The 26762-nt window shown below is 40.2% G+C and overlaps 1 protein-coding gene across 1 annotated transcript in view; it reads right to left on the bottom strand.

The window, feature by feature from the left end:
• Positions 1-26762, bottom strand: part of ANO2 (anoctamin 2) — a 121136-nt gene that overhangs the window by 35048 nt on the left and 59326 nt on the right. The window contains exon 14 of the mRNA XM_050324557.1: positions 6-80. Within this exon, the coding sequence (XP_050180514.1) occupies positions 6-80 (75 nt within the window). The remainder of the gene's footprint in view (positions 1-5; positions 81-26762) is intronic.

Raw genomic sequence — 26762 nt, 5'->3', positions numbered from 1 at the left:
GTTACCATAAATAAAATCAATCCAAAGTTTGCTGCGTATCCAGGCATGCGGTCACTGCACGTCAGCTTCTCCTTTTCACCCTGCAGACAAAACACACAGACAAAATAACAGGCATGACAGAGCTGTACAGTAGGAAATACTGGAAGGAGTTAGATTTGTTGTTGGAACACATTCTGAAATTCCCTGCTGTGATTTTGAAGAAGATTATGCGGTTTAGAACACCGATATTTTAAAATAGACTTTAATTGCAGAGAAAAGAGGGTAAGAGAGTAAATAAGATGTAGAAAATGTCTGCAAAAATCAGAAAATATCCTATGGAACTATTATTTTAGTATTTGAAAAAAAATTTCCAAAACTTACTAAATTTCATATTGGGAGAAAGCCCTGAGACTCACCTTAATTTACATTTAAGCAAAACAGAATCCAACCACTTATTTTCACTTGCTTCTTGTAAAACTACAGCAGAATAGTGCTTGAGGCAGAAATCAAGATAAGAATTCTGATTACCCCTGAACCTTTTTTTTTTTTTTTTTTTTTTTTTTTGTCTAATGTAATTCAGGTATTTCCTGCAAGGCACCCCAATCCATCTCCTGGTACCTGTTCTGTAGGAAAGAGAAACTACAAAAGCAATGCCCCTCTGTGATCTCTGCTGCCAGGCTTGTTTTTCTCATGGATAAACAGCATCTCCCTCTTCATTGAATAATTTAAAGCAACTGTGGTCAGTGAAATCCAGTACTCTCTTACTCTCCCCATGCAAACTCAACTCCATCTCCAGCCACTTGTACATCTAAAGAAGACATTTGAAGATGGATTTATACAAGAAATGTGACTCCCTCCTCTCAAAATAGGTTTCTTAAAATAATAATAAGGTCACTACTTTGTTTAAGTTAACCTAGAACTATATAATCAAATTAACTAAGGACACAGAGCCAGCTGCTGTTTGTGTTTCTGTGAACCACCCGTGGCTATCCCATGGACTGGTCCTACACTTACACCAGAGTTAGCCCAGAGTTATCCTGAATTTAAATGAGTTTAAATCCGATTAGAACTCAGGTCAGAGGTTTCCAACAGACCATTCCTAAGGCACAATTGTCCTCAGATGAACATAAAACTCTGGGAGCGTTGTGCCTTTCCATAACGTTTTCCCAAGGTCGCATCAGGGATACAGAATAAGTGCAGGAACTCAGCCGTGGCTTTTTCTCATGGAGATTTCTGGGATGTGGAATCAGACCTGAGACACCATCCTGCCTACACACCCACTGCCACTGTGGAGGTGCCTCAGACCCTGTGGGAAGGAGGGTCAGTGAGCATCCCCTGTCCTCGGCTCAGCTGTCCCAACACACAAACGGGGCGCGTCTCCTCCGGGAGAGCCTTGGCGGGGCTGGGCCAGAGCAAACCCCAGCAGAAACATGAACAATTTGGCCCAGTGTGTGCAGTACATAAATATTCCATACAGTGGGTAAATGGAGTCCATCATGCAGCTGAAAAAGCACTTCTGTGAAGGCACAGACGCGTTTCGTTCCGCCTTGGCTCTCACCGCTCGGCAACTATGCAGGACGTGAAGAAGTTCTGAGTGATTACACTCCAAGAAGGGCTGAAGGATGCCATGCTTTAAAACTTGGCAAAACCAGAACTTTGAAACGTATCTCAACACAGTGGGCAGTGGACAGCTACCTTCTGATAAGCCTCTTGCAAAGAAAAGGAAATAATGTGAATTAACCGGGTATTTCCCATCGGGACCGGCCCTTCCCTCTGGCAATAGTGCCATCTAGCCGCTAACAGGCTGTACTGAGAGGTACCCACGGCACCTGGGCTGCCACCAGAGCACTTGCACACCAAAGAGATTGTGGTTTATTCAGCTGGTGGAATTTATTCACGGATTTCTCACAGGATGTGGCCCATACCCTGTTCTGATCCGAGGGGTAAGCACCTGTTGACGTAACAAGATGGAACAGATCACCTGAAGAACAGCCCCTATTTATATTTATATTCAGACAGAAAATATCACAATAGAAGTTTTTTTTCTTTTGTGGCAAAGACAAACTAAAAAAAACCTAAAAAACCCTTTAAAATCATCCTTTCTTTCATTTTGTTTGAGTACAGTGATGGATTTGCAATGGCATTGGAGGAAAAGTCAATTGTTCTGAGTGCTCCAGTTTTAATATTTAATGGGGTGCTGACTCTGTTCCTTGAAGAGATAGTTGTTTTTTTTTTTTTCCTATTAGGAAACAAGAAAAAAAAAGTTCAGGAAAGAAATAAAAATATAATTAAGCACCATCTAGATTTATCTGGATGGTTCATTTCCTTATGAGTTACCTATCATGGCAAAGATCCATCTCTGCATCCTCAGGTGGGTGGGCCTCTGAGCTGTGGAAACCTGGAAACACACTGCACTTGGACAGCACTTCTGTGTTTCCCTGTGAATTAAACCACAGCCAGTTTGCTCAGGTCACGAGGATTTCAGGTATTTAATTATATTTTCCCACAGGAGAACACCTCCTCCAAGCAGGTGTTTCTAACCACCAGCCATGCCAGCTCAGCCTGCACTTGGGGAGCAAAGTAAGAGACTTCCTTTCTTCTGCATTCTGGTTTTGTAACTCCTAGCGCTGAAATTCAGGCTCTTCAATGTGGTTGCACCTGGGCAGCCCCAATGATCTCACTGGACTTGCAATAATTGACTGGAATTTAGCAAAAGATGCCCAGGGAAGAGCAGAATCCAGGACTCCTCTCTCCTGGCTTCCTGAGGTCTTGCACAGCTAGCAACAGCAAAAGTCTGTAAAATCGTATTTCCAGTGACAAAACCCAGAAGTTCACCCCTAAGTATGCCCAGGAAGCATCAAACAAGTAACGCTTTTTAACAACTGCACTATTCTCAGCAGGTTTCTACTTTAATTTCTGCTTTAACACAAAAGCTTTATTTTTGTGTAAAACCTGTGCTGTCCAAATAAGCATCTAGAAATATTTCACAAACAGCTCTCCTTTATTTGTATGACCCCCAAAACATTGCCCGTGCATTGCAGACTCAAGACAAGGAATGAAACGAGCTTTTGGTTTAAAACACACTAAAATGGGTTTAAAACCCATTACAAGCCTTATTAGGTCAAACTTACAGATGTTATTCTTCCCCTGAAAATGAGATTGAAAAAAACCCAACAAACAAAAACAAACAAACAAACAAAACCCGAAAAAAACCAAACAAAGCAAAACAAAAAACCAAGGAAAATTCGAAAACTAGAGAAGCTGTGGCTGCCCCATCCCTGGCAGTGTCCCAGGCCAGGTTGGGTGGGGCTCTGAGCAACCTGGGATAGTGGAAGGTGTCCCTGCCCATGGCAGGGGGTTGGAACAAGATGATATATATATATATAAAAAATATATATATATATAATTTCACATACATATTCATGCAATGAGTACCTTGATAAAAACTAGCTCTGGTTACAAATGCACTGCAGTTTCTTCAGAAATAAAAATGGTTCCTTTCTCCTCTGTGTCTAAAAATTATTTTGCTGTTCATGCTCACCTTAATGCATCCAGTGCACTGTGCCATATTGCAGTTGTTATTGTGAAAATGGCATTAAGGTGCTTAGTCTTTATATCACTGTTTAATATCAAGTTCTTGATATTTACATATGGTTCAAGGGAAAACTGGCAGCACTTAGTTTTTTACAATGACAGTTTAACATATGGCTTTACAAGTATGAATTATTTATGTAAACTTGGAGCCATTCAGAATATTACCAGAAAAACACTATAATTTACACAAACAATAGGGTTACATCTGTAGTCATAAATATTCATTGTTTATCAATGCTCTTTGTAGATGATTAATAAATCATACTGAGTCTGATCCTGAGAAGGCAAAGGGCCAGACATACAAATACATCTGGTGGGATTTCCAAAGGGACTGACAGTTCTACTCAGGTCTGTTGGTAGTGGAATGTCACAAATTAAGCTCAGGGCATGAAAGGATACCCTGTCACCCCCTCCATTCTGGGGTTTTTGTGTAACTCCTGAACTTTCTCAAAGAACATGAAGAAATGCCACACATAGATCTAAAATATGCTGAAGTAAATATAGTCAGGCATAAAGAGAACAGTTTCTGAACCATACACGTGCCTGCCTTCCTTTGCAAGGCTAAATTAATTTAATAGGCTTTGGTCTTGACTGGACATCGACCTACCAGGCAAGATGAGTTTCAAAGAGCTGCTGTAGAAAAATAAAAATTATCAGCAATAGCCACTACCTTCCACCTGGATTTTCAACCACTTTGTACCCTGAAATCCAGAGCACCATCACTGTAATAGTCAGTCTGGTTTCACACTTTCTCATGTAAACTGTGAACATCTGATGGAGAAGTTAATGGAACAATAAATAAATGCAGCCCATTTTAAAACAATTTATCCACTGTAATTTTTTAACAAAATAATTACCTTTTACTAGTTCCCATAATTCAGCAACATTTTAATAACTGGAAGTGATGTAATTTAAGAGTTTCTCTCTGTAAATTATTTTAAGCATAGGACTATCATCTCTGTGTAAGTCCTTTTTAAAACTTCTGGTTACACAGCCACCCAGCTACTTGCAGTAGCTCTCCCTAAAATACAAGTTCCAAAGTCATGTAATCTTTTGTTACTTCAAACCTATTTGTCTCAGGTAGACAACAGTTTACATGAATTTTGTCTTTAAAATCACTCATTCAGTCACCATTATACACTTTAATATAAGCACCTTGGTCTCAGTGGAACCAAGGCAATCGGTAATTTTACAGTTTGAAAAGCTCAAATTGCAATTCTTCATGTGGGAATCTCGTAGCAACATTTAATAGTCACGTTGCTTTTCCAAGCTGCATGTATTAGTTCCCTTATCATGAAGGGAATTTAAAAATTTAACTGAGCATGTGATTCCAGTTCTGGAAGAGATGAATTTAGTGCTATGCTTTAGTGCTAAGAGGTCCTTTCTGTGTTCCCTTGGAGCTTGTCTGCCCCAGTCCTGTGTCAGTGTCCTAGCTGGAACAATCTAGGCTGAACATCTTGCCTCCTGTGAAATCAGTCACAGAATTCCTAGGAAAGCAAAATCCCACCCTAGGGCTTTGCCATTGCACACTTAAAAACCCATTTCTCCATTGTCTTACGCCATGTGAAGCCACTTATCCCCCCACAAAGTGGGAGAAAGAGGCATGCAACACATTATCAGCTTCCTTTGGTGGCAATTTCAAATTTAGCTTGCACAAACTGTGAATGATCACACCAGCACCAGAGGAGAGGGGAGGGGTGTAAATTTTAGCACCAATCTTAAGCTGGCAAAGGAAAGTCTGAGAAGCAGGGAAAGAATTAAAAGGGGGATGTGGCTGTGCCAGATTCTTTCCCCTGACTCCAGGGCATTTATTACCAGCTGCAAAATGTTAATGAAGTTTGTATTGTGACTTTTGAATGTGCCATAAAAATGGAAACGCGACTGCGGGACACAATCTGCAGAGCCAAACTTCTGCCAAATAACACAGAGACGCTGTGCAGGAAAGAGTTCTGGGTGAACAGTCAGAAAAGATGGGGCAGGGTACAAGAGCAAGGCAGCCTTCAGCTTTCTCCATGTCTGCTCCAAAAAAAAGACACATTTTGGAGATACAAGAGCCCTGTCCATGCAATTCCTCGCTCTCAGTCATTCTACCAGTCCGTGTTTCTTTTAGCTAATCCTGGAGAAAGTCTATAATAAAAAGTCCATAATGAACACTCTTGTATCTTCAAACACACACAGCCTCCCCCAAAACCCGCTGAGGGAGAGGAGGAGTACACAATACTAGTTAAGAGATGTCAACAAAACATTGGGAGGCGAAGGCAGAAATCAGGGGTTTCGTGGAGCTGGAAGAGTTAACAAAATACATACATTTTGGTACTGTGAGCATTATCTTGAGGTACTTGAGAACTGTGATTTCATGGAATAACAACCATCAGGGTTTGAATCAAGCCTCATTTTTCCAAAATGTAAATTCAAATATATATTTTTTTCTTTTTTCTTTTTTTTTTTTTTTATGGTAAATTATATGCATTTCTGAATAAAATTTGCAGTCACTTCCCCAATTAGGTTGGAAAAGACCCCTAAGATCATGGAGTCCAACTAATGGCCAAACATCACCATGTCAACGAGACCGTGGCATTGAGTGCCATGTCCAGTCTTTCCTTAAACACCATCCAGGGATGGTGACTCCACCACCTCCCTGGGCAGCCCCTTCCAATGTCTAATCATCTTTTCCATGAAGAAATTTCCAGTTTCCAAACAGGGAAACAATAACTATGCATACACAAGATTGAATTAGGTAATACTTATTCAAATTAAATGTATGTGCTAAAACTGTGTAGGAAACACACGAAGATCTCCAGGGAGCTACTTCCCACCAGCATCCCTGATCATTTGCCTTTTTTTTTTTTCTTTCTTAAGAAATAATTGTGTTGTTAGTTGGCAGTAAAACACAGATCTATTGAAAGCTGCTTTGAAATGCCCCAGTTGGATTTAATGTAAAACAAGCGGGCAAAATGGGAAACAGTGGATATCAGTGCTTCACATTTTATCCTCTTGAAGATGCTTCTCTGGTTTTCTCCTGCCATTAACAAAAAATGGAGTGGGTATATCAACAAAACAAATTTCTGTAGTCCCATTCCAAAAAAAAGGTTGGAAGTAGTGTTAATATGTGCAAGAAACTGGGATGTGGCATCAAGTCAGAGAGCAGTACACTGTTTATCCTACATTTAACGTAGCAGTAACTCCAAAAGTCATGTTAGTTGGATTTGCAGAGGATGCTAAATAAGGAAAGGTTTTGAATACTGAAGATTTGAAATAAAATGAGATTCCAGCAGGACAAATTAATGCTGATACAAGAAGGAACATAATTAGAAACAGCAACAATGCTCAGCAAAGTAAAAAGTGATATTAAATAGATTCCTAGAGAGCAATGAGTTACTGTGTGAAAATGAATCTGGAGAGGACAGAAAAGGTGGTGATTTATACCTGGGTCATCCTCACAGGCAGTGAAGAGGTGAATGTTTCAAAGCACAATCTGCGTGGGAGTAACTTCAACATACATGAATTATATGGAATGACACTGGAAGTGGTGAGCACAAAATCAGCCTTCTCCTGCACTGGGCTTCAGAAACTCTGGCACTCCCATCCAGCAAGGAATGAGGCTTGGTTTCTGCCAGGAGAGGGCAAGAATAGTATGGGTACATATATTAAACTGGATGAGCACAGGCCTGAACTGACCCAGCTTGTGGCATTTCTAGAATTAGAGAAAGGATCGCCAAGGTGACTGGATATGGGGACACCAAAAGGATCTCTGGAAAGAGTTATGAGTCAAAAGGGGTGTTCTGTAATGCTCTACTTCCCATCAGAGGCTTGCTCCAAGTCCTCAAGCCAAGCTGAAGATTTTCTGAACTTCTGGTGTCAGAGAAAGTGGACAAGATCCTCTTGCTAAGGTTATTCATAAACTACGTCACTTAGCTAAGCTTGCAGAACAAATTCAGAAACACTCTGGAGAAACAGACACCTTTCAATCAGAGCTCATGCTGCAAGGGAGGCCTCTTGTGCAGCATTCTATTGCCATGCATCCTCTATGGTTTTAGGCTACTGAAATGTCTTTTGCACCCTGGGGCATCACCTCTTGTGCAGAAGACTCAGAGCTCCTACTGCAGAGCACAGAAGAACATAACACTGCCATGTAAACCACCTCTTCCTATTCTGACACTGTCCTGACTCAGTTCCAAAGGATTTACAGAGACATGGAATCTTACATTAAAATCCTATGTTTTCATTTCAATTTCAGCAAAAGTTAACAAAGAAAGGTTTTTATTTCCCATAAAACAGCTGTCAGTGTGCAGTCACCAATGTAGTATTTCCTCAAAGTTCCCAGAAATATGCAGACTTTCAAACAGGCATAGGTAAGGCCTGGAACAAGTTCCATAAGGAAGGTGTGGCATCTTCATTACTGAAGATTTTTAAGAACAGCCCAAAGAAACATCTGTCAAATGTTACACTGGGTATAGCAGGTCCTGCTTTGGAGCACAGTGAGGGAACTACAGGTCTCCATGGGTTCCCTTCTAAGCTTAATTTCTAGATATTTTTTTTTTTTATTTTCTTTCTATAGTGCCTATGAACTTTGTGGGCTGAAAACAATTTAAGTTACTGTGAACTTTTTTCTATTTCTTTTCCCTATTCTTTAGAAAATTATGAAATGCATTTTAGGACATTATGAAATGAAATCTCAAGCATTTTCCCCAAATTACCAGAAAGAGAAATGAAACACTGAAGTTCTTCAAATCCTATGAGCAGTGATTGGTAGGATGTGAGCAGAGGCGTGGTCACAGATAAATAAGTGATTCTCTCCTCCTGTATCCCCTCACTTAACTCACGTGAGCAAATACAACCATCTTACACCAGTTCAGGGGCCCACTGGCCACTGCAGACATGCTCCTCATTAGGTGAAAGAAGTTATTTAATATATGATGACTACCTCACAGATATCCGTTCCCAGAACACAACCAGGAAATTTGGATGTACCAGACCAACGACTTCACGGCAGCCAAGGCCTTGGCACAAAGCCAAGGAGTTAGAAAACAAGCTGAGCCAACGGCTCACAAAAGCTGTCTCCACTTGTCCACAGCGGGGCAACCCAACAGAGCCGCCAATCCACGCATTCCCATCGAAACATTCTGTCTTCACACCACACAAATTGCAAACCCAACAGGCACCCGTCCTTTGACCTCCAATTGGGAAGTCTGACCACCTGAGCCAACAGATATAACAGATATAACAAACAGATAAAGCAAGAGGAGCTCCTGTAGACCTTACAGGCAAGCAAAGGTGCCTTCCAGGAAGCCCACAGCCTGAATCAAAGGCATCCTGTCACGTGGTATCAGGCCAAAAACCAGAAGTGCAAAGTCTACGCACAAAGTCTTGCAATTTAGACACCACTCCAACAAAATGATTGCTCAGATGCCCCAGAGCTCCATGTTCTGAACAGAAAACCTGGCTACACAGAGGTTCAGACCTGCTAAGATCAGCCCAACAGTCCATCCAAATCAGCAGCTCACAAAGCTTCATCCAGCACTGGCTGAGGGAATAAAGGACATGTCTGATGTCTCAGGTACCAGCTCCTCCATCACCTATTGCTTAAAATGCATCAATGTCACTTTTCTCATATCTGTAGAAATGCCTAACAACCTGCAGGACTTCAAGAGAACTAAGAATCATATATTCATGTGAATAATCACATGGAATCATTCCTTCAGAAACAAAGCAATTTCATTTATGTCCAAATAAGAATGAGCATATTAGCAACAGATTAAGCATCTGGAATCTTTTAAATAATTTGACTAAATGTGCAGTATTATTAGGAAAAGATGTGTGTTTTTTCTATTGGGATTTATGTTGAATACTTATTTCACCACAGATGAGCTTCATCAGGCAGCAGGAGAAACAGCCAAGAGAAAACAGTTTGCTTATTTGCTCAATAAATGAACTTATTTTAAAGAAGGTGAAAACTAGCACTGTGCTAACCCTTCCAGGCATGGCCTGGGTGTGGTTGGTCAAGTGAACCCTGAAATCTGGTTTACAAAGGTCTGGGAATGAAACAACATTGGCAGGTTCAAAGGAGACTTGTGAGCTCGGTGAACTCAAACTCCAGGTTTCCAAGCCCAACTTCAGCATTGCACTTTGGGGTCTTCAGAGGCCCAGCAAGGAATTTCAGCTCCCAGTTTCCTACTACTATCCCAGGACATGGAAACTGGCATAGCCCTTCAGAGAAATTACATGAACATCACTCACCTCCATCCCTTTCTCTTCTGCTGGATTATCCTACTGTCTGTGCCCCCAGGGATGCCAGGTGGCTACTCTTCATGAAAACAAGCTGTTCAGAGATGCTATTCAGTGTGGATTGCCAGGCTCTGAATCCAGAATGCCCTCTGGGAACACTGAGTGGGTGGGATGTTTCCCCAGCAATTACAAACGAAGCTCTGTCACAATTTCTAGCCCTGCAGATTTCTTCTGCTCTAGAAATAACCCAGACATCATAAAGGCCCATTTGTCACAGAATTTCTGGAGTGCACATTTTTCCATTCTTGCCTTGTTCTTTAGCAGGACACACATATTTCCCTTGCCCTGCCTCCCACCAGAAGGCTTCTCTGGAGCCAGGAACAGGCATCTCTGCATCAGTGCCTCACAAAAAACCTACCAATGGCTTTGTCTGCATCATTCCCTTCTCAGCATTCCTCTTCTAGGGTTCCCAGCACACTGACCTGTTGGAGCAAGTCCAGAGGAGGGACACCAAGATGATCAGAGGACTGGAGCAGCTCTGCTGGGAGGAAAGGCTGAGAGAGCTGGGATTGTTCAGCTGGAGAAGAGAAGCTTTGGGGTGACCTCATTGTGGCCTTCCAGGACCTGAAGGGAGCCCACAAGGAAGATGGAGAGAGACTATTTCCAAGGGCCTGGAGTGACAGGACATGGGGAATGGCTTCAAAGTGACAGAGAGCAGGGTTAGGCTGGATATTAAGAAGAAATCCTTCCCTGTGAGGGTGGGCAGGCCCTGGCACAGGTTGCCCAGAGAAGCTGTGGCTGCCCCATCCCTGGCAGTGTCCCAAGGCCAGGTTGGATGGGGCTCTGAGCAACCTGGGATAGTGGAAGGTGTCCCTGCCCATGGCAGGGGTTGGAACTGGATGATCTTTAAGGTCCCATCCAACCCAAACCATTCTGTGATTTTATGGTTCTGTGATTTCTCCATACACAGAATGTGGCCTCATCTTAAAGGACCTCCAGCACACATCTCACTCATCCTGACCAAATCCAATTTCATTTGGAGACATTGGCCACTGTCTCTCTTTGTAATGGTCTCTGTCTTTGCTCCCTCTTTTGCCCAGTTCTCTAATTCTGCTCACAGAATCACAGAATCACCAGTTCCACTTCAATACACAGCTATTCTGCTCCTATTTTGTTCTCACTGCTTCTCTTCACATGTCCATGCTGTTCACCTCCTCTCTGTTCAGACTTTCATCTTAGACCCTACCTCATTGATACAGATGGTATTTTGGCACAGAGCTCTGTAAAATATTCTGTTTATTTCCCAAATGTCTGTTAGAATGAATCCCAATGATGGTAGCAAGGCTATTCTTTTTATTCTTCTCTGACCTAGGTGAGATCAGAATAATGAAGAAAATGGACAAAGAGACATTTTCCATCCAAAAAAGGAATCAAAAGATCTGTTCTGAACAAGTGGCAATGAAAAAAAAAACCAAACCAACAAACAACTAGGCTTCACAGGTACTTAAGGAAGATAAAAAGGGCAGTGAGTGATTATTTTTCTTTCTCCAATGGAAGTTTCATAGCATTTAGGGAAAAGAGAAGAAGAAGGAGGGAGACATGTCCCAAATTAGGATGAAAAGCTAAAGTGTTTGTTTTCAAAACTGTTTTTAATTACTGTGAACCAAATGTTTTACGTCAACAAGTTATCGTATTTTGTTTTGATTTCTTCTATTTTTAAAACCCCTCTAACATAAATTCCATTTTGAAATAAGAAGTCATTTAATAACAACAGTTGGAAACTCCTCACTCTATAAAAGTTGAACTAAGATATTTTATTAAAATCAAAACATGTTTTACAAAAAAAAAAAAATAGCTGCAGCAAACAGTATTCTAGTAGGGCAGAGTTTCAATGTATGGTGGCAACACACTGAGCAAAAATTAAGCATTTGCAAATGCAGACACATTTTCTGAGAAAATCTTTTTAACTTTTATCAGGAGAGAGAAGCAGTTTATGCATCACCTCAGTGTATTGTCCTTATTTGTATAGAGAAGCTTAAGAGAAAAACAGCAGAAAATCTAGCTCATGCAACTGTAATGAAAGACTAAGAATTATGTTTTTATCATAACTACATTAAGAAGAAACATCTTGCCAAATGCTCGTAGTTAGAGGGAGAGGAAACACACAGTGATAAATCTGATCTTTAAGTTCAGTGGATTCAAAATTCTACTGGATCCCCACACACAGGAGGACCCTCGCTTTGCCTGCTCTCTGTTCACCCCTACACAGACAGAGAGCCTCAGGATCATATTTCTCATCTGAAAGCAGTGCCTTAATCGTCTTTTATGTTTTCACAGTGGGCAGAATCTGTAGCCTAAAGTAACAATTAACCCCCTGAAGAACCTCAGCTGCAGATCTCACACACATCACAATAATCGATACATTTCGTGACCTTTCGAAGAGAGCGCCGTGAACTATGATATCATGGCTCATCTGAAGCAAAGCTTTAGTCCTTGTTTAATCGTTTGATAACGCTTGTATTAATAAAGAAAGGTACCCTGTGCCTCATGCTTGACGTAGGAAAGGTGTAGAGTCAGCAAAATGTTAATTGTAACAGCGAGTCCCCCCTTTCGCAGCATCAGCTCATCAATCTGCCTGATCATCAGGCTTCTCAACTGTGCTGGATTTGTTTCTGCTTCTCACACACAGAACCATGTAAAAGCTACAAGAAAGACCAGGAACTGGTGCAGAAATGTAACATCAGAAAATAAAAATTTTCAAGATTTCCAAGTCAATTTTCCTAAATGCTTCACTATTCTTCCCATTTCCTTCCTAATCAGGCCAGGCTGGATGTGGCCCTGAGCAACCTGGTCCCTGCCCACAGCAGGGGGGTTGGGATGAGGTGATCTCAAAAGTCCTTTCCAACCAAGGCCATTCTATGATTCTATGATATCCGAAAGAAATCCTTTAACAAAATAACATGATGCTTCTTAGCTATTCACACGACTTCCAGAAATAGAGGTTTTAAAAAGTATTAGATATTCTGGGGTATGTAATGAAACCTCAGGAGCCATAAACCTGGGAATTTGTTGGAGGATCTTGAAGATGCTGGCTGTCTGTGGACTGAGCCTGACCCAGTGAAATGGCCCTCAGTGACAAGAACTGCAGGGAAAACGACACAGAGGTCCCCCCTGTGCCTCGGGAATACAGAAGAAGGAATTACAGCTGTCACTTCTGGTTTCTTTCTCTCACCCTTCAGTCACAAACTTGGGCAAAACAGGAATTAGCTGCAAGAGCCAGCTACTCTAAGTAAGGCATCTAACACTGGTTTACATTTGCTTTGTGAATATATAGCAAAGGAGAATAGAAAAATTCCTTTGGCCTTTTAAAAGTATTTTTTTCATGACAGAATATATTATTTAATAATTTCATCTAGTTTTTTAATGCATCAGGGCTTGGGAGGAAATTTGAATTATTCAACTTATCGTAAGCACAAGTTTGTGTGAAACTGGAGGTGAATGTTGTTGAATATGGAGTAAGAGTCAGCCTGTGCTTCTCCTTGAGTTTTTGAAAGCAGTACTGAAGGTGAAAAAATATAATTATAATTGGATTAAAAAAAAAAAGCTCTTGGGTTTTGTTTAAACCTATTTTATCCTGCTTGGGAAAAAAATAAATCTCTAGAGCACATGTATGTAAATTCTTATGCTGACAGAATGGGTGTAAATAAAGTAAAAAACCACCTGTCATTCATCAATCATATTTTGTGATTTAGATTGTGATGTATTGATTTAGAATGAATCATCATATTGCAGAAATGTAGATATATGCTAATATCTATCAGAGTATATATTAATTTCTACTAATGGGACTGAGCAGAACAAAACCCAAACTGACTTAAAAACTGGTCCTTCTACAAAAAAAGACACAAGGGGGCTACCACATAATCAGAAGGACTGGGGACTGTGGTCTGCTCATCGAGTACCAGTCACCAAACTGAGCGCTCACTTTAGGAGAACACCAGAAAAAGCACACCCTAGAAACAAAGTGAAGTAAGTAATACAGAAAAGTCTGTTATAAATCAGCTATTTCAATCTCATACTCCTCTCCTTCTACCTTAATGTATTAAGAAATAATTATTAAGCTGACATAGTTTTCTAACGTTCCAAGATTACGTATGACAATCTTGTCCTTGAGTAGAGAATCACTGATGTATCTTTTTATCACACAAATAGAAAAGCTATCATTAAAACGCACCATCTGAATCAGAAGCATCTTTTGTGGAGCTTTGGACTTGTAGCTGCACAGCTTGCCTGATTGGATTTGTGTCAGTGAAAGAACTAATATGGACAGTAGCAGTTTAATTGAGAAACAAACAAAAATATTTATTACAAGGTATTATAATATTCTAGTAACGAGAGATCAACATTGCACATCTTCACTGTCAGTAGTATAAATAACTCTGGATTTTAGTTTTAAATTGAGTTTAAATTTAGTTTTGACTCTTTGTAAAGAAAACTGTTCACCCAGAACACGAGAATTACCTAATTCAACGAATGAAGTCTAAATTTCATATGCGAAAGAAATCATCGTTATCCACCGACAGTTTAGTTGTGCAAAACAGTCCTGAATACTCGTCACCTGAGGCTCAGTCCACACTGAAATCATTCATAGACTTTAAGGAGATAAAAAGGAAGTGATTCCCTCAATGTTAAATGAAAACTTTCTTCTTATAGAAACCTATAGAAAGTAAAGGGCAGATTAAGTCAGGAGTGAAATTCCTCATATTTTCATCATAATTTTTTTGCTGTTAAATTCACAATAACTCAAGAAAATTAGAGCTGTATGAAAGCACACTGTTGTTTCTGAAAATGACATCTTGAAGTTGCACCTGACTAAGAGATTTGTCATTTTTTGGCTCATTCATATCTTGGCTTCCAATCTTCCTTTCATCACCCCTACCTCTAAGCCAAATTCATCTTGTCCTTGCTTCTGCTGCACTTATTACATACATCTCCACTTCTCCTTCTAAGTTTTATGATTCCCATGGCTATAGCCTCCCCAAGTCCCTATTCTTTGAGTTACAAACAAATCCAAAAAGATATTTTCAGACATCTCTCCAAACATGCAGAAACAAATCAACAGGTACAAATTTACCAATCGAGGCTCCAGTGGGTTCCCTGATAATATTTCTCAGTGAAATTCCTGTTCACTGCTCACAGAGAACACGAGAACACCTATGCAGGCTCACATGTTCAAACACCACTGTGCTGCCTCCTTGCAGGTCACTCTTTTCTTATTAGTGGCACCTTAGCCATTTCAGCCCCAGCATCTCAGATTTTCCCCAGGTTTGCCCTTCTCTTCCATCCCACGAGTAGCAGTCCTTCAATAAAATGAGACAAGTCTAAACACATTCCCATAAGCAGAGACTGATTTTTCATATTACACAAGGTTTCCTCTACAGTTCTCTACAATAAAAAAAAAAAAGGTTTTCGTTTCTATTTACCAACCTGTACTGGCTGCAGGGTAGCACAGAAAAAGTAATTACCTCTTCCTAAGGAAAATTTGACTAAGGAGAGCTGTGCTAGCCAAATCTCAGCAGCAGTCATGGAGCAGCTCCATAAAAATCCTATTGCAGATCACCCTCAGAGACTACAAGCTCATGGGCAGCTTCAGACTTAACTAAGATGAGCAAGTTTTAGCAGTCCAAAAAAAAGAATAATGTGTAGGTAGAAGGAAATCAGTTCTCTGCCTCAAATAACAAGGGGAAGAACAACACTGCTTGTGTCCCCATCCCCCAGATACCCTCTAGCAGGTAAACTGGAAGCCAGCAGGACATACAGGGAAAATAAAGGGTTTTTTTAAAGAAGTCTCTTTTAAACTTCAGCCTAAACCTGGCTTACAGGAAACCTACTATCCTCAGCGTGCTGGACATGGCAAAAATTAGAACTAACAGAGAGCCCTAAAAATCAGCTGTGCTTTTTTAATGCCCTTCATGTTGTTGTTAGAGAATTTCTAGTTCCCTTCATAAGAAAATTGTTCAGTCTTCAGAAGAAGAAGCCCACTTCCATACAGAGATTCCTTTTGTTTATCTGTTATTGTCCTCCACAACAAAACGGGTTTGACACATTTACTTTATTTAAAAACACAGGATGAGAAAAAGAAACAACCAATCAGTGAAGTACCATTCGCCCAATTATACCAATTTTGTGGGTTTGGCACTGCAAATGCTCAAACCTGTGCTCACCTCCACTGTTCTGATTTTTGCCACACCACTCAAATGTCCTGCCAGGATCTGTGTTGGAGAACACTGCTTTCCTCAGGATAATCTTTGCTCAAATTTCCTATGTAAGTCTGTCTGCATGTCCTAACACTGTAGTCAGGGAGAGGCAATAATACTCCCTTTTCCAAGCAAAGTGATTCCATGATGTGAAACAGATGAATTGAACATGAAAATTAACATTTTGCCTTCTTTCTTTCATGCTCTTGGCAGGAATATCTGAAAAAATACCCAACCTATATTGACTTGATACCACAGTGGCTTTGTTGATAAACTGGTTGTTGTCTTTCCAGTTAATGACAGAGAAGATCTTAAGTAAGAAGTAAGGACATTTTCGTGAATTCAGTCATAAAACTCTTTCCTAAGCACTTTAGTTCACTTTGCTTGGCAAGGTAAATAATTTGGGAGTTTTCAACAAATGTTTATACAAGAAACAAATCACTTGGCTTGCTTGCAATCTTCACCAACAGCCTATGTAGGGTTTGAAGTATCTCACAAATCTTAGAATGCCTTGGGTTGCAAGGGACCTTAAAGATCATCTCCTTCAAACCCCCTGCAACCTGGTCAAGAGCACTGCCAGGGATGGGGCATCCAAAACTTCTCTGGGCAACCTGTGCCAGGGCCTCCCCACCCTCACAGGGAAGGATTTCTCCCTGATATCCAATCTAACCCTGCTCTCTGTCAGTTTGAAGCCATTGCCCATGTCCTGTCACTCCAGGCCCTTGGAAATAGTCTCTCTCCATCTTCCTTGTAATCTCCCTTTGGGTACTGGAAGGCCAAAATTCAGAGGAAAACATTCCAATTTTAACTTGTGTGGTTATTATGAGACAAAATAAACTTTTGCAGCATATAGATATGCAGGCCAGTTTACTATGAGCCCATGGAGATACAGCATTTATTCTGCATGGAGGTACAAAGAAGATGCATTGGGTGTTTCAGGAAAGAGCAAACACACCTCAGTAATGGTTTCACATTCTGTAAAGCCAAATATATTCAGCTTTACTGAATACCAAATATGCATTTAAATATTCAGCCTTAGAATGCAGTGTAAACCCAGACTACTTTAAATTTTTGAGGTCCAGTTTTTAAGCCTGGGATGTGCTGCCATTCAATAAAAGAATGTCAATGCTCTCTGGCATTAACACTGCCTAACCTTTCCAAGCATAGAATCATCTAAAGGAGGTTTCAGTGATGTAAAACAAAGCTCATGACATTAGGCACTACTTGGCTTCTTTTAATTGTTCACTGCTGTGATCTCAATGGAATGTGATCCTTACCAACTTGTTCATTAATGCTCATGTACAGAAAAAGGTAATTATGCTCTTCAAGATAATTCACTGCCAACATATTTTTCACATAAAACCTTTTAAAATATAGACATACAATACCAGTAAGAAACGTTATTTCTACGCTTCTTCTGAAAAGCTCCCCATTCTCATAAACACTGCTATAAAGGAAGGCCTTTGAGTAAAAAGCTTACTTAACAAACTTTTAAAGGCAAATCTGGAATCAATACACTTGAAATCAAATGCATATTGATTGTGCCATTTTCCTCTTCAAAAATAAACTGTAAATTACATGAAGCTCTCAATTCTTGACACAATCCTTATGACTCCAAAGTTTTTATTCCTCCTATATCCAGTTAATTTTACTGCTGTGACTAGTTAGCAAGGTTAGCAAGATTAGCACTGGAGGTAAAACCAGGCAGTGCAAAAGCTTGTGGAAAACTTCAAGTTTTGACACTCTTTGTTCATAACCTGTTTCTGCTCAAAGCAATCCCCATCTCTGACAGCATCTGTGTCTAAGTCAGGTGGAATGAGACAGCACCCCCTCACTCTGATGGACTTTGGCTACTGAGTAATTACTACTGAACAATCAAGATAAAGCCAGTAACTTCTAAAATATAGATAAGGATGGGTTTAGTATGGTGAAAGCTCCTTATAAATATCTAATTTGAACACTAGGATAAATACAAGATGCTGTGCTTCTGCTTTCCAGGGTAAAGCTTTCCTTAATGCTCTCTCATGCCAGGACCTTGTCTTGCAAGCTTTCCTTTTGTAGCTCTCCCTTTGACTTCAGTAAGGGCTCTGGAAAAAGGAACTGCATAATCAAGCCCTTAATCAAATTTATTAAAACCCTGATGATATACAATGCAATTAAGGAATACCTCTCCATTCCATAAGAGCTTTTTACATTCCCTATAAAACCTTTTCTTCCTCACCACATAAAACTCGCTGCGTGCTTTGCCGTCTGTCAGTATGAAGTACTGGCCTTAGAAATGAAAATGGGCCAATTAAATCTACAAGCTATTGCTGATTTAATTATGAAAAGATAATGCTTATCAGTTGAAGAACTTTGGAGCGATTTTCAATCATGTTGCCGGCCACATTTTGAAAGCCACGGCAGTTTTGTGATACACCAGTTTCTGGAGTAGGGTTTTTCTCATCTCATTTGTTGGTACAGCACTTCCCTCAAGTGGTAAAGGTGTTTCTGCCTACTCTGAAGTTTTCTCTGTGGTACTAAACAGTAAAAATGCATACTAATGCATGTTTCCTAAAGGCTTTGTATTCTTGAATTCTGTGTTAATATAGAGTCAAGTTTTTTTTCTTGCTGGCCGGTGTTGCAACTGCTTTGTTTGAGATGCCAGACCTTTTAACTGAGCCAACCACAGCCCTATACAGTGACCATTACCAGCATATCTCTCTTTCAGATATATCTGACACATTTCAGACCACAACATCCCTGCTTCTGTTAAGCTGAACCACACAAGAGGCAGCTCACTGGTTCTGATGTGAGTCCCACGTCTCATCCACCTCCTTAACACCTTAATTTAAGAGTGAACAATCTAATGAAAATTCTGCAAGGTCTTCATCTACAGAAGAAGGAAAAAAAAAACCACCACCACAACAAAACAACAACAACAAAAAAACCAAAACAAAACAAAAAAAGGTTGTTTAACAGCTAAACTCTGCAGTTAGAAATTTAAGGCTTTCTGTATTGGTATATTCTTCTCCATAAGCACCTCTCTCACTGACAATTTTTATTTTCCCAGGTTTTTGGCCAGGCCACTTCGGCACCTCTAAGTACCAATCAGATATGACTCAAATTATTTCTTAATTTGTGGGGATTGACCTGGGTGAAAGCACACAAGCGTTCCCAAATGCCTTCACAGAGCTGTTTACATATCTGTTAAACTCATTTCTTCCTGTGGCACTGGGTTTTCCACTGCTTTGTATCAACTGGCCATGTGTGTAAGGAGAGAAATATTATGGAAATGGCACCATTGTGCACCTGTGCTACCTATGTACACTTGCAAAAAATAAAGGCAGCAGCAAAGTGTGCTTCTAAGCTCTAGTCATCCATACAAACTCTTGTCCAATAGTTCAGAGAGTTTTCTAAAGAAAGACATCTTTTCTCTTAATGAATGTAAAATTTCACCAGTAACCTATATTAAGAAGTCCACCAAGAATTCTGTTTAGAACTCCACCAACTTCCATTCAATAAAACCTTCAGTATACTCAGTGATAAAATTTCTCTCTTTCTTTAGAGCTTTCCAGCATTGTAATCTCCCACACAGCATTGTGCTAAGAAACCACAGTGCAAGGGGTGCATGATTGGAATTATTTATTATGGATTATTATCTATTAATGCATTATGGAATTACATGATTTCTTTTTTCTTTTTTTTAGGCCCTGTGCCTGAACAAAGCTCCAGGAGCAAAGTGGAGAAACTTGCTGTAAACTTGTGACTCTCCAGATTTTCAGTGTAGGTTTGCCAGGGTTCACTGTTAAAGACCCATTTGCCCAGCTGGATTTTATTTTGCTTGCCTGAAACTTCTACCTCTTCTGCTTTCACCAAAAGCCAGGCAGGGATTTAAAGCACTCTCCTAACCATATAACTGGGGAACTGTCAAGAACAAGATTTACCTACGCTCTAAAGCTTTAGATCCATGCACATTTTTAAATTAAATAGATCCCCTGCAAAGTTTCCCCATATTCATCACATTAGCTTTCTGCAAGCAAAATATTCCCAACTCTATAATGCCTTTAAATCCCTCAAAAGATAGAGAGGAGGGGAAATGCATGAACTCTGTATGGACAAATGTAGCACTGAACCTCTTCCACTGCTGATACTTCAACTCATTTCTTCAGTGGGAATCAGCAGCTTAAACACATGGAAAGAAGAAGCATGGAAAGAAAGAGAAAAAAAAAAGAAAGAAAGAAAAAGAAGTCATGCCACATACCTACAAAGCCTCAGCTCATTACTCTCTCTTTTTCTTTTAAAATAAAATTCCAATTACACATTTTTTCAGTCAGTTCTGGTGAATTGTATTGATTTATAACCAATTGGATATGTGATATTCCCCTTGTGATATAACACTCAGTGGGTTTACTGAAGTACACTACATTTATTTCCCTTCCTCGGGAAATAAATTATACCACTAAACAAAGACACCAGTCTAGATGGCATGTTTATTAATCTGTCTTTAGTGAGCCCAAGTTACATTTTGTCCTATTTCTCAAGTATTTCTACAAAAGCTCAAATTACATTTTCTTTCAAAGTGTGCCTGTTGCGGTCAAACCAATTTGTCTGCAATTGTTTGGGTAATTTCTTTCCTGAATTTCACAGAATTGCACAACAGGGGTTGGAAGGGACTTCTGGAGATCATCTTAGTCCAATACCCTGCTTGAAGGTTAATTTTTAAAGACCTCTTTGAAATGTAAGAAAAAAAGTATGAACATTTTCAAAAAGGCATTTAAGCTGTTTCAAGGAGTGAGGTTCGACCTATTTTTCAGGCAATTAATCTCAGTAAGAAAACCAAGTACAGGACAGGAAAATCAGGCCCAAAATAAACAAAACAGCGTGAAACACTCTGCCATTTATGTTGTCTGTGCTTTCTCTAAGTCAGTGTAATTTGTTATGCAGCAAAGGATGGCAACTGCTCTCTATGGGTTAGGGAAGATTCAGGACATGGGCAAAGAACCCTCCCATTTTAAACCCATCCTGATGATCTTAACTGTGGTTTTGTAGGGATAGGGATTGGAGGAAAGGGGATTATACAGACTTCAAAGCCCTTAAGGTGGTTAGTTTAAACATGAGGTTGATTTTGGTTTTAATATTTTAGCCGAGTTTGACAATTGGGCCAAAAATAGCTGTAAACTTTTGGCCTTGGAGATAAATAGCATGAAATTTACCCTATAAATATGCTCAAGAGAAGGTAAAAAATATACCCCAAGATACAGGAGTTTGTCACCAGCACACAGGGGATGGAGAATACTCTAGTTTTTCTTTCTAGTTTTCCTTAAGTTGAAGTATCTTCATTCACTTAAACCCCAGCAGACTTCTGGAGATTTATTTTTCAACCTGGGGCTCTGCTGTAGCCCTCTAACCTGGGATATCAGTCTTTGACTGGGTACAATGTGATTGTAAGTCATCTGCAGTAACTGCAGACTTTATAAAGACTCAGAGTTGATTACTTAGCCAGGCAGAACTCACATTAATCCCAAGTGCTGATGAATAGGACCTGCAGGAATGAGTCTTTCCATTCAGTTTGATAGGAAAGAGACCTGCATCACCCTTAATGCCATCAGTAAGGAGCTTAGGCCTCGATTCAGAGAAGAAACATTTAATTGTACCCGTATTCAGGACGCTGAACATGTGCTCAACTTCAATCATATGGGTGGGAGTTACAAGATTAAATAACTCAAGCTATAGTACCAGCCCAGCAAGAGTGCTTCCTTGAGCCAAAATCTTAATAAGTAACACAAATAAGACCGAAAAGCAGCATCCCTGCCTTCTCTTGTTTCTACATTCAAAGACCTCTTCTGACAAAGATAATTATTACATTTTTATATATATGTGTGTGTGTGTATTTTGGCAGAAAGAATCTCACAAGAATAAGGTGCCTTTTTCTTAAGCTCCTGGCTCTCATCTGCACTGTTCAGCCTCCAACAGTGGAATCAAAAAACACCCAGTGTTCCTAGTTAAACACCATTTTGATGACTAGACAAAAAAAAAATTATTATTTATTCCTTTAAAAAAGCTAAGCGGTAATTTCATTGATTTATGACTTCGAAGAAGAGGAATGGGAGGTGGAGGAACAGGCTGATGTTATTGGAAGTTGATCTCTATCATCTCCATAAGGACACTGACAACAGAAGGGCCTTTGACAACAAAAGGAAAACTCCTTTCAGGAGAACAGACACTGAAAGGGGCCCTTTGGTGTCTCCAGAGAGCAAGCTGAACCAGGGCCAGGAATGTGCCCTGGCAGCAAAGACCATCAGCACCCTGGGATGCATCAACCAGTGGGTCCAGAGAAGAGATCACCTTTTCAGCACTCACTAGCCTGCTCCTAAAATATTGTGCTCAGTTTTGGGCACTCCAGTTGAAAAAATAAATGCCTCTACTCTGAGTCAAGGACAGAGCCCTGGAGCACTTGCCCAAGGAAGGGGAACAAGGCTTGTTCAAGGTGTTTAATCTTATCAAGAAGACAGAGCCAGGCTCCTCACAGTGGTCCACGCTGGGACTAAGAGAGACAGTGGTCATAAATTGAAAGCAGAGAGGATCTGGCTGGGTGGAATGAGAAGCTTTCACACCACGAGGACAGTCAGGCAGTATTTGGAAAGGTATCACCATCTCCATCCTTGGAGGTTTTCAACACCCAACTGGACAAAATCCCGAGTAACCTGGCTTGGTATCACACCTGACACTCCTTTGGATAGGATAGTCCTTTGGAGCAGATAAAATCCTGAAAGCCTTCCCAACTTGAATTATTCTACTATGCTATATTTCTAAGCATTTTTCTTTCACCTTACCAAGAGCACAGAAAGAGGTATCTCCTTCTGAAGGCTGACAGGAATGTAATCATAAATATGGGAACACAGCACAATTTAAAATTAATTAATGGAAAGACAGAATGCCAGATTCTGTTATTCCCAGGGTTGGCTCCAAGTAAGGACATGAGCCAAGAGAGAAGCCTCTATAAAGAAAATTTTTCCTTGAGAAATATGTAGAATGAGTTATTCATTTTCCTGCCAAATAGGAAAGATAAGAATATATATATATATATATATATATGATGTTGCATCATGTTTGCCAGATCAGCTGGATACTTAATGAAAAAGAGTCAGGGCCTGATCCATTTCTCCCAGAAACAACTGGAAGTTTTCTTTCCATCAGCTCCAGTGAGAGTTGGATCTAGCCCCATCTGCATGTTTTCAGGCACAAGACCAATTTTCATTTCCTGGCCTGTGTGTAATTCCATTGAGGATGCCACTATTGCAGAGAGAAAAAAAACTTATCACAAGATTAGAAGTATCCAACACCTTCTTAGTTACTGTTGTGCAGATATAGTGACTTTACCCTATTCATTAAATACTTCTGTCAAGACCTACAGTGTTACAGTGCAGTAAAAAAGAACAACAAAATATGTTAATTGCTGCATTACAAAATTTGCATCTGCTGTATTTTCGTGAATGTGTTGTCAGACACACACATTCCTGCAGGTATAAGCCCTCATCTCCACTGCAAGATGTCTTTTAATGCACCTGAATCACAAGGCAAGCCTTTACATCACAGAATCATAGAGTGGTTTGGGTTGGAAAGGAGTTTAAAGACCATTTCATAGACCATTTCATTCCAAACCCCCCACCTGCCATGGGCAGGGACACCTTCCACCAGCCCAGGTTGCTCAGAGCCCCGTCCAACCTGGCCTTGGACACTGCCAGGGATGGGGCAGCCACAGCTTCTCTGGGCAACCTGTGCCAGGGCCTGCCCACCCTCCCAGGGAAGGATTTCTCCCTGATATCCAATCTAACCCTGCTCTCTGTCAGTTTGAAGCCATTCCCCATGTCCTGTCACTACAAGTTCTTGTAAATAGTACATGACCACAAAGAATTAAATAGTCCTGCTGTCTATGAGTCAGATCATTGCAGGTTTCTCTACTCAGTCCCTTAGAACTTGCCATTTTTTAAAATGAATGTTTCAATTCATAAGGACTGTCTTTTTATTAATCTTCTACTTGACCTCAGACGTGTTTCAACTCCTTTAGCTTTAAATGAATTATCTTCTGAAACAGTAGAACCCTAGGGTGTTATTGTTAGAGTAACTTCACACCAATCTTTTGTGAAGTGCTTTGAGCCCTCACAGGTTCTTTACCACTCTCCAAATAACCAATAAAAGATTTATTAAAACAGCCTGAGCCACACAGGGCGGTGTAGGCTGAATTTTTTTTCTTTGCTTATTACACACTAAGCAGTATTTTGTGTGAGAGCTGTGTTCTAGAACACAAACCCCACTGGGCAAGCAATACATTAGATGTGTCATACTTTCTATCAGCAGTCTCATCAAGCTGATGTGGAATTTGCTGCCTGGGCAGAGTGACTCATATGTTTACTGGCCCTGACAGGTGCTGGGCATCTTCCACACTCATTAAAGTTAATGACTTCAGCAGCAGACAGGGAAAACTGTATGTTGAAGTAGGTTTCCTCTTAACAGGTATTCCCAAGTTATCATTTAAGAGAGTATGTAAGTGGTGTCAGTTTTCTTCTGCAATCACAAAACCAGCCCATAACCAAACCCCTTACTCTTCATTGCAAAAAATAACCCAATTAGCTTCACAGGAATTTCCTGTTGGAATAGGGCAAGAAGAAAAAAAAAAAAAAAAAAAGCACCATACACAGAGCTTTGCACATAAAAGCTCAGTTTCTTGCCATAAAACCTGTCACATCCTCACTGGAACAGAGGAATTAACATTTACTGGAAACAAGCCAGTAATTTCATAGAAATATATGCCTTTAAGTAAGCTCTAAATCAGTATTCTCACAATAGCCACAGCTTTGGCATCATTTCTATCCCAACAAGCCACAGCTGCTGAATTGGAGACTTCTGACTTCATATTAGATAAGTGATGAGAAGTTTTACGCAGCGGTGCCAGACCCTGTCCTTTGATATTAACACAGCATGCTACAGTTGTTGACCAGCCACACCAAAAAGATATGCCTTTGATTTACACTAGTTAGCTGAAAACATTCAGGAGGCAACTTCACAGAGACTTCTGCCATGACATTAGACTGTCAACCACGTTACGAGGAGATGGAGACCTCACAGGCATCTGTGTACTCACACAAACCCAAGAAACGAGGAGGATTGAACCTTTAACTACAGAGAGATCTCTACTTTGATGCCTGTCCAACCCCTGGATCTGCACTTTTGTTGGTATGACACAGTCCTGTACCCTGGCTTCCACCCAGCAAGAAATACCGACCCAGAGGCCTCACAGAAACCTGTGCCTTACCATTAACCTGCCCTCCCAAAGCTCCTGAGCTAATGGTCTTGCAAAGAGTATAAAACCAAGCCACCTGAAGGAGGGAAAAGCAAAGATTTAAAACTCTAAAGAGAGGGTTTGAGGAATTATTGCTGGTTTTAAATACTCATCCCTTTTAATATCTAACTTTGAGGGTCTCGCAGAGCAAAACGTAATGGTGCATCTCCACAGTTAATTAAACACAACAGTTCAGCTAAAGAACCAGTTCTGTTTTCTCTTCAGCAGGTCCTACATGATCATTTCTTGCTCTTGTAATACCATAAGACATTGAGGTACTAACATATGAGCCACTCATCTTCCAAACCCAAACCCAAACCCGTGTGTGTTTGCCGGGCAGAATTACCACAGAATTAGTAAGCAGCACGTTGACTGCTAGAAAACTGCTCGGTTGTTTTGGGAATACATTTCAGTAATTTGGGGAACACTAATTCAAGATTTAAAAAATCAGCAATTTTTCCATCCACATTGGCACGGAAAGCAATTAAAGGAAAAAGTATTTCGGGAAAGCCTTTTCATCCTTAATGTCTGAAAGGAGTTATTCTTCTTTTTATAGTGCATTGTTACTATTTTTCCATACTTTTTTTTCCCCCACTTTCTTTTTTTGGTTTTGTTTTACCTTAAATTAGTTTCTAACTTATAATGTTGTGATTTCTGTGTCTCAGGTAAGCAAGATAATTCTATCCTACAGCATCAGTCGCTGACTTGTTTCCAGTTTTCACATACTTAAAAAAGAAAAAAAGCTGAACAGCAGCAACTGTTTCATCCAAATTTACAGCCTTTGATCCCTCACAGGGAAGGCCAAGAGAACTGCATGTTTTGTAAGGGAAGACCTGTCCATAGTGCTATGTGAGAGTCTCTCCTCATGCTGGGCAAGGCCCAAAGCCCACTAAAATAACTGGGAATTTTCCATTGTCTTCTGTGGAGTTTTCTTGGGCACAACAAGTGAAAAGCAGTTTGATTGAAATGAAAGATTCCCTGGAAACGCTTCACAATCCTGGTGGTGACCAGCAGAAGAAAGGGATAGTGAAGTCCTTCCTGAAGCTGCAGGGCTCAATCTGTTGGACCAAACCCAAGGCATTCTCCAGTTCATATACTGGTTCTCAGTGTTTAAAAAAATTAAACTGTTTTCTTCTACCTGGGAACAGAACATGGTATGGGAATACCTTGGCTTTGCTGGCACATGTGGAGTGCAGGGAATCAGCAATGGTTAACCAAGCCTAATGGACCAAGGTTACAGAATTTGTGAATGCTTAGGAAATGCACCCCAGTCAACAAGAGGGGATTGATTAAAAAAAAAGGGCTTTAAATATCTGCAAAAATCATAAACTCACTTCAATCTGAAAATGACCTACCAATTATTATTTTTTCCACCTATCCTGGAA

This window comes from Myiozetetes cayanensis, unplaced genomic scaffold (assembly GCF_022539395.1).
Source record: "Myiozetetes cayanensis isolate MyiCay16 unplaced genomic scaffold, myiCay2020 scf3, whole genome shotgun sequence".
Classification (NCBI taxonomy): domain Eukaryota; kingdom Metazoa; phylum Chordata; class Aves; order Passeriformes; family Tyrannidae; genus Myiozetetes; species Myiozetetes cayanensis.
Note: the sequence above shows the minus strand (reverse complement) of the source record. Positions and strands in the feature narration are given on the sequence as shown.